We start from the raw sequence: 14,088 nt of genomic DNA on the forward strand, positions 1-14,088 counted from the left end.
CGAGGATGCCCCATTCACGGATTTGCCCCCGGAGGCTCCTTCCCTCCATGCCGGCATCGCGGGGCTGCACGACATCGTTAGCAGCTACTCGCCCTGCAACGAGTGGGGCTGATGTTCGATTCCCCTGTTCGAGCCCGGCAACCTCCGCCCGCCGCAGCCCGCGGGAAGCGAGTGGCCGAGGAGAGCAGGGGGGGGGGGAATCGGAGCTCAGCTTGCCCGACGTTGAGTCCTCCGACGACGAGGCTGGCCATGTTGCCGGGGCCCAGACGGCCCTTTCTGTGGCGGAGGAGACGGACGAGGATGACGCAACTCTGGTGCGGAGGACGAGGGCGCCCGCGGCGGCTTCCACGGCTTCCACGGCTTCCATGGCGGCTTCCACGGCTACCCCACGAGGGTCCGTGGCTCCACCCAAGCGGGGAATCTTCGGGGGTTATACGTTCAAGCTCAACCCCCCGAGGTAAGCCGGCGTCTCCCCCCGCCCCCCCCCCCCTTCTTCCTACAAGGTTGGCGCCAGCTCTGTTTTCCTTACTCCTTTGTCGATGCCTTGCAGGGACAGCACCCTGACGGGAGCCGGAGAGAGGGGGAGGATGGACACTGCGCCTGCCGCGCCGAGCAAGAAGCCGCGCACCTGGGCCAGTGCCAGTGCCAGCCAAACCGGCACGGGGTCCAGCGGCGCCGCCACCACGCTTGCCGCCGACCCGATCCTGGTGGAGGAAGAGCCCGCAGCGGACAGCCCAGCTGCAGGAACCGGGACAGAGGGGGACAAGGCTCCCGCTGCCAGCACGGCGGCCCCGCAAGGTACTCGTCCAGGGCCTCCTTGCGTTCGTCGCCGGGTACCCCAGCTTAGCCTGAAGCACTAATTTCGTTCTTTGTCTCAGGCACTGTTGTGCCCTCAACAGGGGCAGGCGAGGCGGTGATCGACCTCCCCTCCAACGTCGAGGACGTTGGGGCGGGGGACAAGCCAGAGGCGGCCTCCGTCGCTACCGAAGCGGGGCCCGGCAGCACGCCCCCGGCCTCGCAGGCCGGAGGCATGGATCCCGCGGCTGCCCAACAAGGAGCGACTCCTGCCGGGGGCGCAGTTCCTCCACTAGACCCGTAACCTTCGGACGCGGGGGTGGAGGAGGAAGTGGCGAGGGAGCAGGAGGCGGCTCCCCTGCAAGGAGACGATGCTCCTCCCGGCCAGACCGTCGCGGCGGGGGTCTCGTCGTCGTCCGCCGCTACCTCTAGCCCAGACCCCAGCATCCTTGCCGGGGCGACTTGGGAGCCAATCACGTGGGACCCGAGCATCTATTATCAGGGGCACCAGTTCCTTAACGCCATCAAGGAGCAGCAGCTGGCGTTCGTCACCTTCTTCAACAAGGTGAGGGAGCACCACGAGCTCGCGAAGGGCCAGCTCGGCGAGGTGCGGCGAGACGTCGAGAGGGAGCGACAGGACCCGGCTACGGGAGGAGACGCACCTGGCTCGGCAGGCCAGGGACAAGGCCGCAACGCCGGTTGTTCCCGAGGCGGATCTCCACCGGCGACTGGAGGCCAAACGCGTCGAGCACCAGCAAGCACTGGACTCATTGGCCGCGGCGCGGGAGAAGGCCAACTAGGAGCATGAAGAGGTGCTCGCGACAGCTCAGGCTCGCCTCAACGAGAAGAGTGAGCTGGTCAGCAGCTACTCCTCCCAGCTCCAGGTGCTACGCACAAAGCTGGAGGAGCAGGCTAAGGCCGCGGAGGATGCAGCCGCAGCGTCGGCGCGGCAGGAGAAGGAGCTCAACTCCGCCAAGGAGAAGAACGCCCACCTCGAGTCAGAATTGTCCACCGCCCGGAGTGAGCTCGTCAAGATGGGCGAGGACAATGTGGCCAAGGCCAAGGAGATGGCGCGGTTCGCGGAAGTCCTCCGCAAGGCCAAGCACGCGGTGGCGCTAGCGCGCAGCAACCACGACAAGTTGGCGAGGCAGCGGCGGGAGGAGATCGAGAAGCAACGCGAGATCGCCCAGGCGGTGCACGAGCTGCAGACCGCGAAGGTGGACGGCACGGATGTCAGCACCTTGATCCCCTTCTTCTCCGACATGGTGGGGAAGCTCGGGGCGCTGGACGTGTGGATCTTCCAGTTCTGCGACGGGGAGATAACGTCGTGCGCCAGGAAGATCGCCGAGATGATCCTCCCCTGGGTGCACTATCACCACCCCGACTTCCCCTTCGAGACACTGCTGGACGCGTGGTCGGACAGCGAGGACGGCCCTTCCCACACCAGGGTGGTAAGTCGTTTCGTCGATGAAGTGGTGGACCGGATGACCAGCCGTCTTAGTCCCCTGCTAGTTTCTGTCTCTCCTTTTGTTTCCTGCAAGTGTCGTGCTTGGCGCCGTTGAACAATTATGGTTTTTATTAGTCCATGTAATCGTTCGCTGCTTTTATGAATTTCGTTTTCTGGTTCTACTTGGTACTTGGTTCTTGTTCTCGGAATTGACTTGCGGGGTGGATCTTCTGGCCTTCGTGTGTTATGCCTTGTGTTGACAGGGACTCACGCGCTACCCACTTAACCAGACCAGTTACCAAGGATGGACCCGCAGTGCCAACCTGGGGTCAAGTTGCAGCGGTGAGCCACTCCGCTTGCGGGATAGCTCCTCCCAAGCATGCGCCCACAGGACGGACCCGCACGCTGCATGGGGAACGCACTCCCCCCGCAAGTGTCCTTTTAACACCCCAGCCACACGCAAAACTCGAACCACACCAACGAGCCAATCGCTAAGTATCAGAAAGCTAGGCGGCTAGGATCATGTACTTAGCTGTCCGTTCTCTTATCGGTTCTGCCCTTGGAACGCCTGCTAGAGGGGTGCGGCAAAGGCGCGATGGCAGTGCACCCATCGGCGCTGAGCACTGATGGCATGCACCACCATCGCGTCTCTGCGGCAACCCTCGCCTCGGAACCGCCTGCTGGAGGGACGCGGCAAGGGCACGATGGCAGTGCACCCATCGGCACTGAGCACTGATGGCATGCACCACCACCGTGTCCCTGCGGCCTCCCTCGCCTTCGTAGCCATCTCCTTACCTTTGCTCTGAGTTGCTTCGTGGCCACCATGCCCTTTTATAGGCGCGGTGAAGAACGCTGCCGCCGCGCGCACCGAGCTATCACAGCACACGTGGCAATACCCTCCTGCGGTAAGAATTTTGAAGTGGTCGCCATGCTCCAGTGGCTACCCGCTAGATGACACGGTCCGTGAGCACCGCACGAGCATCACAGTGTGTCCGACCCCCATCTTTATCCTGCATGTGAGATTCTTACCGATCCTGAGATGCTGCAAAAAAAATTCGAAATGCATGAAAAACAATACAGCACAAACAACCCTCCTGCCTCCCAGCCCCCGGGCACAGAAGGGTCGATACCAAACTTGGGTGTGAGCACTCTTCTTTTCCCGAGACGCAGCCACTGCGTGGTGCGCGCTTTGGGGGACCCGGCAATGGCACGACCCCGTTCCGGAGTGATCCGGCAACGGGATTTTTGTTTTCGAGGCTCCGGCAGCCCCCTGCTCACAGCCAAGGATGGAAAGAGCCTTTTGTGCACCTAGAGCAGGAGATAGAAGAAAAAGCATGCAAAAAAGAGACGACTTGAACTTCAGAGGAAACCACTTATCTTTATTCATAGAAACTAGCGGATTACAATCGGGGTTGCTCGGCTACACTAGTTCGAGAGGCATGCTGCAGCAGCATCACCCTTGGGTCAGGCTCCGCCACTTCACGGGTAGAACTTGCGCAAGTGCTCAAGGTTTCAACTATTTTGCACCGGCAAGCCTTCTTCGGTTTTCAGCCGGACAGCCCCCGGCCTGGTCACCTGCACTACCCGGAAGGTGCCTTTCCATTTCGGAGCGAGCTTGTTCCCGGCCTTCGTTCCTTGTATCCGGCGCAGGACAAGGTCTCCGACCTCGAGCTCCCGGGGTCGGACCCGCATGTCATGATAACGGCGGAGCCCCTGCTGATAGCGTGCAACTCTGACAACAGCCCGGCATCGAAGTTCTTCGATGAAGTTAAGATCGTCAACCCTCTGTTCGTGTTGGCTATGCTTGCCGTACGCGCGTACCCGAGGGAATCCATGCTTGAGCTCGAGGGGCAGCACCGCTTCTGCCCCGTAGACAAGGGCGAAAGGAGTTTTGCCCGTTGCCCGGCTAGGTGTGGTCCTGATTGACCACAGCACGGGCTCGAGTTCTTCGACCCAGTGCTTCCCGTGGCCTTTGAGCTTGTCAAAAGTTCTCGTCTTGAGCCCCCGCAGCACCTCCGCGTTGGCTCGCTCCGCCTGTCTGTTGCTCCTCGGGTGAGCGACAGAGGCGAAGTGGATCTTGGTGCCCATGCCCTCGCAGTAGACTTGGAACACGGCGCTCGTGAATTGCGTGCCTAGAATTCACAGCGGGCCAGTCGCTGTGGGCTGACTAGATGGGGAATCCTCTTTCTGTCGGAGCATTAAATGCTTGCTTGTGCTTCACTCCTTGCCCTGACGAGCCCTGCACACAGGGAGCCCGCCGGGCGGCCACGTGGCGACGATGCTCTGTCCGTTTGGTACCGTCCTTGTAGCGAGCGCCCGCGCTCAGGAACACCCTCCCCGGCAAGTGACCTTCCCGGGGAGCGCCCAGAAAGGGATTCTCTTGTTGCCTTCCAGAGCAACCCCCGCAGCCTGGCTAGCCCGGTCGGGCTGGTGGCTTGCCGGGCAGCTTGTGCGGTGCTGCCCGGGGGGCTATCCTTGCGGAGAGCGGGTGAGGCAACCCACGCGTCATGCAACGGAGGTACCCCGGGTGCCACTGATGCGACATAATGCTGCATAAAATCCTAGTGCCATGAACCACCTTAGTCCTGTCCTTAGCAAACTTGCTGCATCTTGGCTATTGCATCAATGTTGTGCTTGTCATATCCATAATCTTATTGCTAAATGTGCTTTGAAGCATTTGAATAAGTACTTAGACGATATTAGAGATGCAATATCTTGGTTGAATGCTTCTAATACCCGCATTGCAAATTACAAGAGATTTTGCTCGGCAAGTGGAACACGTCCTCGTATGTTGAATTTAGACATGGATGTTAGATGGAACTCTACACATGACATGCTTAAAATTGTGCTTCCTGAAAAAGAGTGGTTCACACTTTTTGTTAATGCAAATTACGGATGTATCCTACTGACCGAACATGATTGGCATGCTGCGCAAGTTTTGTATGATTTTTGGGACATTCTTTCTGAAAGATCGGTATGGTCGACTAGAAGGGCGGGGTGAATAGGCGACTAACAAAAAAAAATTCTTTTTTTTTTCTTGAAAGATAGAAACACTTAATCCTAGGGTTTACTAGATTCTCTAAAAGGAATGCAACCCTAGTATGAAGTGCGATAGCCGAAGCACTAGCCGAAACAAAGTATAGACAATGAAGTAAACAAGTAAGTAAAGGGGCAAAAATGATACCACACCGGAGACGAAGATTTACTCCGGAGTTTCACCTTTTGGGGAGGTGTACATCTCTGTTTGGAGGAGTGCTCTACCACAAAGGTAGAGACGCCACAAAAGCTCACTCTATTCTCCTCCCACAACACCACAAAGACGAGGTGAGCTCCACTAATGGCTTACTTGAAGGCACATGCCGAACCTTTACAAACAAGGAGAAGGGCACAAATCCACAGCTTAATTGGAGGCTCCTTCCCGAATCCTGAAGAACCTCCTCACAAGATTGGAGGCCTTGAAGAGACACCTTCCGGCTAGGGATCCCAAAATCCCAAGAATAACAAAATCCAACAAGGAAAACGAGGAGAATCAACTTTTGATTTAGTGAAACCCTAGATCGAGCTTTTCCCAACCCTTCCTCAAAGTATTGGCTCGGGGGATGCACTAGGGAGAGAGATCTCGATATTTGAAGCTCTTCGTGTTCTTGAGTGAGAGAATGGGGATGAACTGGGTATGTTCGGGCAAAAAACCCGTTGGGGACGAAGCCCCTTTTATACCCCATCAAAATCCAACCGTTAAGACACATTTCAGTTACACCAGTACCAGGGCGGAGGTAGACCGGAAGATCTAGGGGGTAGAACTTTCGCCCTGCTACCGGTCTCCTACCGCTATACGCAGTAGGATTCCAGTAGCGTTTCAGTGCCTGACCAGTACCAGAGCAGAACTTCCGTCCACCGGAACCTCCGGCTAATCAAGCAGTAGTATTGGCTATTCCTGAATTTGTCTGTCAGACTTAGCAGGAATAAAACAACTCTCAACTCAAAACTGGGTTTAGGCTTTATGTGGGTGCAATTTAGTAAATTTGTGTACGTGAAGTTGATTCACCCAAAGCTTTCCCAAATGGACTCCGTCTTTATAGTACAGATTTTCCTACGACTCAATAAAATAAAAGGCCGTAAATCCTTATACTCTTCTTTCCTTTTTGAGGGCGATGAATCGTGTCACGACACTAGTTATCAGATCTGAAAACACATGGCGCACGATTAGTCCACAAGTTATGTTGTCATTAACACCAAAACTCATTAGGGATCTAAATGCCCTTTCACTTTCCGATTCAACTAATGCTTTGTCTGGTGTTTATTATCCCACGTCTCCTTTAATGGTGCATCAACTTTTAAACATTGCCGGCCACTTAAAAGCATATGAAAATGATATTGATTTACACCCGGCTGTTCTTAAAATGCAAGCTAAATATAGGAAATATTGGAAAGAAATTCCTCTTTTGTATGCATTTGCATTTATTTTGGATCCTAGGGCTAAACTTGAGGCATTTGGTACTGTCCTCTCACTCTTAACTGATGCCGTAGGACATGATTATTGTGCTTATTTCTCTGATGTCAAAGCTAAGTTTCGTCAACTTTTTGATAAGTACAATGAGAAGTATGCCGGAGTCCGGCGGCATAGGACTACATCACAATCAACTGCAGGAAAGAAGAAAATAGCTTGGGGAAAGATTTTCTCCTCTTCGTCGGGCTCGTCATCATCAGCTGTCGGCACACATTTAGGTGGCGGCGACGAGGAGTTAGACACATACCTGAGGTCCCAATTGTGAGCTTTGGATAAAGCAACGAGGATGAATTCAACATATTGAAGTGGTGGTAGGACCACAAGATGACATATCCGGTGCTTTCCATACTAGCACGAGATGTGTTCACGGTACCCGTCTCAACAACATCATCAGAATCTGCTTTTAGTTTTGCAGGAAGAATACTTGAGGAAAGAAGAGCATGTCTCACACCTGATATGGTGAGCACACTAATGACCGTGAAGGATATGGAGTTAGCCAAACACTGAGCTCAACACACTCCAGTGAACCCAGAGCTGACAGCCGCATTCCAAAATATTTATCTAGACGAGGCTGAACAAGAATAGTTGTACCTTCTGTAATTTTATTATCCTTTTGCAATTTTCCTTTTCCTTCGCAGAATTTATTTTTTATTTTGAGCAAGCTTGTACTCTTTTTCCTTATCAGGGTTTGTCTCCAAGGGGAGTTTACCTTGAAGGTTTTAACAAGGCAAACTTAATAAAGCTCACTATTTAATTTACTTGGTCTCAAGTCTCAACTTCATTTTTTTTTTAAATGGACACTACAGCGGACAAAGATCAGGGGCACTTGTTCGTAACGGGAATACAACGGAAGCACGAACGGCACAGACAAAGATCAATCAGGGACACCTCTCGATCGTGTGCTCGTAACGAATCGCGTGAAGCCCGAACGGTGGAAACAGGTGAACAGGCCGAACCAACAATGACCGTGTGTTCCTTCGGCTTGTCGGGCTAACGTGCCGTCGGGCCAGGCACGAAAATCCCTACGTGCCAGGCTTTTTTGCAAATGAGGCCCGTGGGCCAAACCGGCACGGCACGGACCCATTTCGTGCCGACCGATGCCGGGCCATGCCGTGCTGGGCCGCCGCCTCCTCGTGCCTAGGCCGTGTCGGGTCGGCCCGATGGCCTGGAGCAGGGGATACCAACAAGGCAACAACATGCTGCGTCCACGAAAGACTAAAATCAAAGCAAATTTTGCTGTCAAAAAAAAATTCAAAGTAAATTCCAACCTTTAAATCAATAGAGGCTAGTAAAAGGATATAGGATAAAATCCGTGTTCAAAAGAGTGAAATTTACAAGAATTAAACAAGAGAGTATGTTGCTTGGTAGTCAGTACATCAAACAGGTCACCAGTATCGTCTTTCACGCTGCAGGTGGGAGAGCAAAGCGCAACTGAAAAGGACAAAGGCAATATGGGCGTGGTCAATATTCTGACTTTGGCGGGCAGCCACCAATTCTCACGGGTAAAAGAAGAAGACGGAAATTTGATGATGCATTGGATGCGGTTACTAAAAGCATCTCGGACCTCACCTGCCCATGAACACCCTTCTCAAACTAATTGATCGATCGCCCACGACGTGGATAATTGCTGCTTCACTTTACCTACTAAAACCCCTGTTTTTTCTTTGCTAAGTGCTTCATTGCTTGTCGGTCCACCCCGTGCAGAGCAGCAAAACGATAACAATGACTTTTGTTCAAACTTTAACACAAAATGATCCATATTTAAAAGTGAAATATATACATTTTTGCAAACACCACGCACGCACATGTGGTCACTGCGGGGCCACACCTTCCAGTCACGGCCTATTTGATGAGACCTAGCATAAACACTGCGAGTCTCGTTGTTTCGTCCTGAGTCCAAACATCACATTCTCTAGCGTTTGCCTACCAAAAAGTTAAGTGGCTGGGTGGCCGCAGATGGGCCACCCACACGTGACCGCGCTTAACTCTTCCACCTCCCCCGTCAATCTCCTCTCAAACCCCCCTAAATTGAAGACATTTGTTCATGGAACCGAACCTCTTAACATCCATTGAGGTAACATTTCTCATCTCTAGATTTTTGGTTGGTTGAAAATGTGTAATTTGTGGCATTGTTCATTTCTGACCAGATCCTAGTTTTGGGGATTTCTCCCAAATCTGTTGTTCAAACGGTGAAATGTGGGTTGGTACTATGTTTGTGATGTGTAATAAGCATGTCATTTGTTCATTAGGGTTAGCCATATGCATGTTACTTAGGGTTAGGGGTTGTGTTTTTTATGTTGTGCCGTAGAGTTGACATTGATGCATCATGTTTCTTGCTTTTTAGATGATGAGAATCATGAATGACCGTCATGTGGACAAGACGGCATTCTTAAGTAACAATACTGAGAATGTACATGGATGGAAAAATAGTGGTCTTTGCCGCAAGTCTCGGCTATGTCGATGATGTGGGAGGAGTAATCGAAGTTTTGAATTGGATTGATTCGAGTGAAAAAGTATGTCGGGTCGAGACCTTGTTCTCGAATGAAGAGGAACTTGGATCGTTGGAGTTAGTGGGGGGGGGGGGGGGGGGAGGGTTCAAAGAGGTTGTAGAAGTGTCACAACAATTCTTTGAAGTTATTTGACGGCCTGGCTTTGTAACACTTTGTTGAGCGGTATGCCCAAGAGCCAACCGCAAGCCAAGAATTGAAAAGTCCGTGGAAAATAAATGTTGTCAATGACATTCCTTTCTAGAAAAAAATTCTATAAAACAGGTTTACCTCATTAACGACGTAACTTAGCCTTAACCATATTCTACCCATTTTATGTAGCGGTCGATCAGTCTCCAAATCCAAGATGCCACACTGACCTTGCAGTGACCGATCACACTTTCTTCCTTTTCTCGTTACCCGTCGCTCATTTCATCCCCTTCCGACCCGACGGTACTTTGATACTCGGTGATAAAAGGTTGTGTACATAGTTTGATACAGAGGACGGAGTCTACTCTTTTCCAAACAAATACAGTAATAATTCTACCTCACCTTACTGTATGCAGCCGAGTTCAATATGCCACACTGATCCCGCGGTCACTAGTCGCAGTTTCTTCCTTTTCTTCTTTCCCTGCTCCTTCTCCCGCCGCTCATCTCCTCCTCACCCGATCCGACGGTGCACGAGCGTGCGATTCCTGAGACAAGAGACTGAACGTCCTGCAATTAGCCTTTTCAGAGATGAATTTTCCATTTCATTTACACCTTTCTCCTCCCCATCCTCCTCTTTCTCCCCGAAACCAAATTCCTCTGGATCTCGTCAGCTACTCAGCTCCCCCCAATCTCAATCTGCTGCCACCACCTTCCTGCAGCCGCATCGGAATCAAATCATGGCGGCGGACAAGCGGCCGCGGCCTTCCTCACCATCTCCGCCGGCCACGGCCGCCGTATCCAAGGTGCTCGACGACAGCGACCTCCTCCATGAGATCCTCCTCCGCCTCGACTTCCCCACCTGGCTCGTCCGCGCCGCGCTCGTCTGCAAGCGCTGGCTCAGCCACGTCTCCGACCCGGCCTTCCTCCGCCGCTTCCAGGAGCGCCACCCGCCCCGCCTCCTCGGCTTCTACCTCGAGAGCGCCTGCAAGGCGTTCCAGCAGTTCGTGCCGCTCCCTGATCTGCCCCCCGAGCTCGCCGCCGTCGCCCGGACCGCCAGCTTCGACCTCACCGCGGAATTCTACATGCACACATCGATCGAGCACTGCCGGAACGGCGTCCTCCTCCTCCGCCACACGGGCTACGACAAATTCATATACCAGGTGCGCAGCCCGCTGAACCTGGCGAGAGACGGAGCGGTCGTCGCGACCTGCTGCAAGTCAATGGCGGACGAGGAACGCCATTACGGGTATATGCTGCTCCCGAATGACGGCGGCCACGGCATGTCCGTCAACTTTGTGGGCAGCCATCTGGAGCTCTTCGCTAAGGTACGATCCTTTCAGGATGGAGTCTGCCATGATCTGCGGACCTCAGCGTCTATAGAGCTCCCTGCGCATTGGAAAGTATCCTTGCATAACCGTAGTTTACTTCACAATGGCAAGCTGTATATGCTGGGCACGACGGGGTACATACTTGGGCTGGAATTGGCTTCCACGAGATTATTCTTCATTGAGCTTCCAGATGCGATTCGGTATGAGCCCCCTGGGAGCCTTCAGCTGAGTCTTAAGATGTCTCACCAGACAGTGAATTCAGGGGTTTATCTTCTCAATTTGGAGGGGCTTAAGATCAACGTTTGGCTCCGTTCCACAGATGACAACAGCTCCTGGCTTCTAGTTGACACCATTTGTTTACGTCAGGTGTTTGGTCATCTTGTAAAGCCTAGTTGGGAGTCAGGGGCTTCACGGATTAATCTGGCTGGATCCGGGGACAATGCTGAATTTGTGTTCTTAGAGGTGGATGCCGAGATCTTTTGCATGTATATTCGGAGCAGGACAGTGGTAAAGGTGTATGAGATGGAATATAAGGACGATCAACTGTTTCAGATCTATCCCTTCATGATGGTCTGGCCACCCATCTTCCCAGCATTGATTCAAAGACGAGATCAAGTGGAAATTTCTGAAAGTTAACCTCCAGGTTCTGTGCATAATGACTAATAAGGTCAGGGTATGTGATGTCCTCATTTACAATTGATGAGAAAAATGGTGTATAAGCTGAATCATCAATTTAAGCTTTTGGGTCAGCATTCTTCTAGCTTTTTCTAATGCAGTTAACTATTCTGATATAGTTGTGCATACAGTTTAGTCTGAAGTTCATTTTGTCAGTACCGTATCAAAAACTCAGCATCTTTTCTCAAGCACAAGAATTCTTGTATATGATTCTTAATGACTATTTGCAAATTCTTATCCCAATATGATCTCTATGATTGGTAATAAATGTGTAATCAGAACCCCTAGCTTTACCTGTTCTAATGTTCAGTCCACTTACAGAACCCCTTTGCTATAGATGAAGTTTTGAACAAAATATTTTGTCCACAGCACTTCTGAACAAGAATGATTCATTGTGTAGCTGAAGTTCTTGAGAATTCACCCCTTCTCTAAACTTTGAGAAGCTCGCAGGAGAACTTTAGTAAAGATGGGAGGAGTGAAATATGTGAAACAATCAAACGAAAGCTGAGCAACCTAGTGCTGAAGCTCTCAGGATACTACTGTTCTTAGTATAATCTTATGAGCTATGCCTATCCTCCTTGAGTGTAGGACTTCCTTTACTCCACAGACACTAGCTCCTGCTTACCATAAGCTATGCCTATCCTCCTTGAGTGAGCTGGTCTGACCTCAAGTATTCATGTACTTCTACCCTCAGTGTCAGTCTTATGGAAACTAGTTCATTGAATATCAGTCCAGAGCTAGAAGCCTATTAGGGTGTAATGTTTTATAATTACACATGCCAGTTAGATGCGTGTAACTGTGTAACTGAAGAAAGCTTATAATCTGTCTCATTTTATCTATTCTTGAATGGAAATTAATCTTCATTCTTAAGTCTGTTGCCTGTCGGCACATTTTTGTTCTGGCCATTGATTTGGATGATTACTCGCGTCGATTTTGTACTCAGTTGAGACCTATGTTGGTCAATGAGATGAATTTCTTATGTTTTTTATCAGGTACTCCCTCCGATCCATAATAAGTGTCGCTGCTAAAGTTGTACTAAATCATCGACACTTACTATGGATCGGAGGGAGTAGAATTTTCTCATCTTGTGTGAACAAAATGGATATCATCTATTGCAGCAGTAGTACTCTTGGTTCCACAATGAATATTTTTTGTCCAAAAACATGCCAGATTGTTGTTTGCATATTCACCGTCATATCTTTTTTTGTGTCGCGTTGAGGTTTCTGCCCATTTTTCTCTTATCTGCCACATGTTTCTGCAATAGTACTTGATTAGAATTCTGTCGCATGTTCTACTGTAGAAGAGTGGCGCGCATAACAGATTAATGTTGTGCTCCCTTGTGTTATCGATAGTAGACGTCTTAATCCTACTTATCATGCTATCGCCTGGCGGCAGCAGTCACATTCTCAACCAGCGGTTTTGGGTCTGTGAATGCCTCGCTGCCTACGGCACAGGGAGTCTCTCTCACCCCGTAATGTTCACATCAACTTAACAGCTGCCGAATTCTCCAAGCTTCTGGTGATTTTGACACCAGTCACGTGCTCCTATCGCAGTTAAGGAGGAGGGGATATTTCGTTAGTTCTTGCGGTGATCCATAGTTTCGTTTCCTCCTTATTTTCAGTACCACATATATCCTTCATTTGGTGGGTTGGCCGTAGTCTATATAACATGACCTGCAATTCACCAGTTCATTTTCAGGCTGTTTCGTGTCATCATATATAACAAGTAAATGATTATCATTAAAGTATCTTCTATTGTCTATAACACAATGCTGTTTTTTCTTATGTTCCTTCGCATATTCCTCCACAGTTTGTTGGGCATTCTTTGTCCATTGCTCTATTGTATACCATGTCGCAACACTATCACATTTAGCAAGACTGTCAGCCATATTAACTGCTAAATAGATTGACATCTACAGCTGGTATAAAGTATTATATCTTCGTGGGTTGGTCACACGGCACACGTTTGTTTGCTGTCCATGGATATCAACCATTAGTTAACTGAAGGTGAAAGCAGAAAAACAAACTTGCAATCAGATGAACAAGGCACAAGCAACCCAACCAAAATTGTCTCCGCTGATATGATCCATAGATACTTCATGTACACGGCGAATCAAAATTTATAAAACTCCGGACACACAGACACACACTCAGGGAATCTCTCCCACTGGCTCCACAGCAGCTCTTGAGGTAGCGGTTCGATTGCCGCAATCAGCCAAGAAGAAGCAAAGCAAAGAGATGGGGAGGAATCCTCGGTTCCAACTTCCAAGCTGCTTCAGCAGCTGCTGCCGCTTCAGCGAGCGCAGGCGCAGCAGTAGGAGACGAGGCGGCTCCATGCGGGGGCGGCGGCCTTCCTACTCCTCCTCCTTCTCGTCGCCGAAGCCGTCGGCTTGTTCTTCTTGTTGTCTCCGAGCCACGGCAGCGGCGGCGCTTCGTCCATGCCGCCGAGCATCTCCCACATGACGTGCACGTCCCGGTACTCGCACGTGCGCACCTCCTTGCGCAGCTCGCCCAGCCCTGCACGGCCCGTGGTTCGCCGCAGGCCGAGGCGCCCGCTGAGGCCCAGCCACACTCGCTTTACCGGCACCGCCGCACGGCCAAGGCACGACATGAAGAATCCTTGACCCCTCTGTTCTTGCTTCGATCTCGCCGGCCGGATATTGTTGTTGGCTATGCTTGCTCCCCTGCTCAGCTGCTCCTG

General features: G+C 51.3%; 2 protein-coding genes across 2 annotated transcripts; both read left to right on the forward strand.

Annotated features, from left to right (window-relative positions):
• Positions 1 to 365: 365 nt before the first annotated feature.
• Positions 366 to 9,213, forward strand: LOC106865605 (nucleoporin NSP1-like). Its single transcript, XM_014895883.1, has 5 exons — positions 366 to 457; positions 551 to 798; positions 879 to 1,028; positions 1,621 to 2,027; positions 9,094 to 9,213. The coding sequence occupies exons 1-5, from the start codon at positions 366 to 368 to the stop codon at positions 9,211 to 9,213; spliced, it is 1,017 nt and encodes a 338-aa protein (XP_014751369.1).
• Positions 9,214 to 9,979: 766 nt separating this feature from the next.
• Positions 9,980 to 11,683, forward strand: LOC100821765. The gene has a single exon (XM_003560200.4). It carries the CDS (start codon positions 10,123 to 10,125, stop codon positions 11,347 to 11,349), a length of 1,227 nt encoding a protein of 408 aa, XP_003560248.1. The 5' UTR covers positions 9,980 to 10,122; the 3' UTR covers positions 11,350 to 11,683.
• The last annotated feature ends 2,405 nt before the right edge of the window (positions 11,684 to 14,088 follow it).

Source organism: Brachypodium distachyon, chromosome 1 (genome assembly GCF_000005505.3).
Source record: "Brachypodium distachyon strain Bd21 chromosome 1, Brachypodium_distachyon_v3.0, whole genome shotgun sequence".
Taxonomy (NCBI): domain Eukaryota; kingdom Viridiplantae; phylum Streptophyta; class Magnoliopsida; order Poales; family Poaceae; genus Brachypodium; species Brachypodium distachyon.

Coding starts and splice junctions, on each gene's coding strand:
- LOC100821765 (XM_003560200.4), top strand. CDS start 10,123: ATGGCGGCGGACAAGCGGCCGCGGCCTTCCTCACCATCTCCGCCGGCC.
- LOC106865605 (XM_014895883.1), top strand. CDS start 366: ATGGCGGCTTCCACGGCTACCCCACGAGGGTCCGTGGCTCCACCCAAG. Junction 1,029..1,620: donor CCCGGCCTCGCAGGCCGGAG/GCATGGATCCCG, acceptor TGCTCGCGACAG/CTCAGGCTCGCCTCAACGAG. Junction 2,028..9,093: donor CGAAGGTGGACGGCACGGAT/GTCAGCACCTTG, acceptor CTTGCTTTTTAG/ATGATGAGAATCATGAATGA.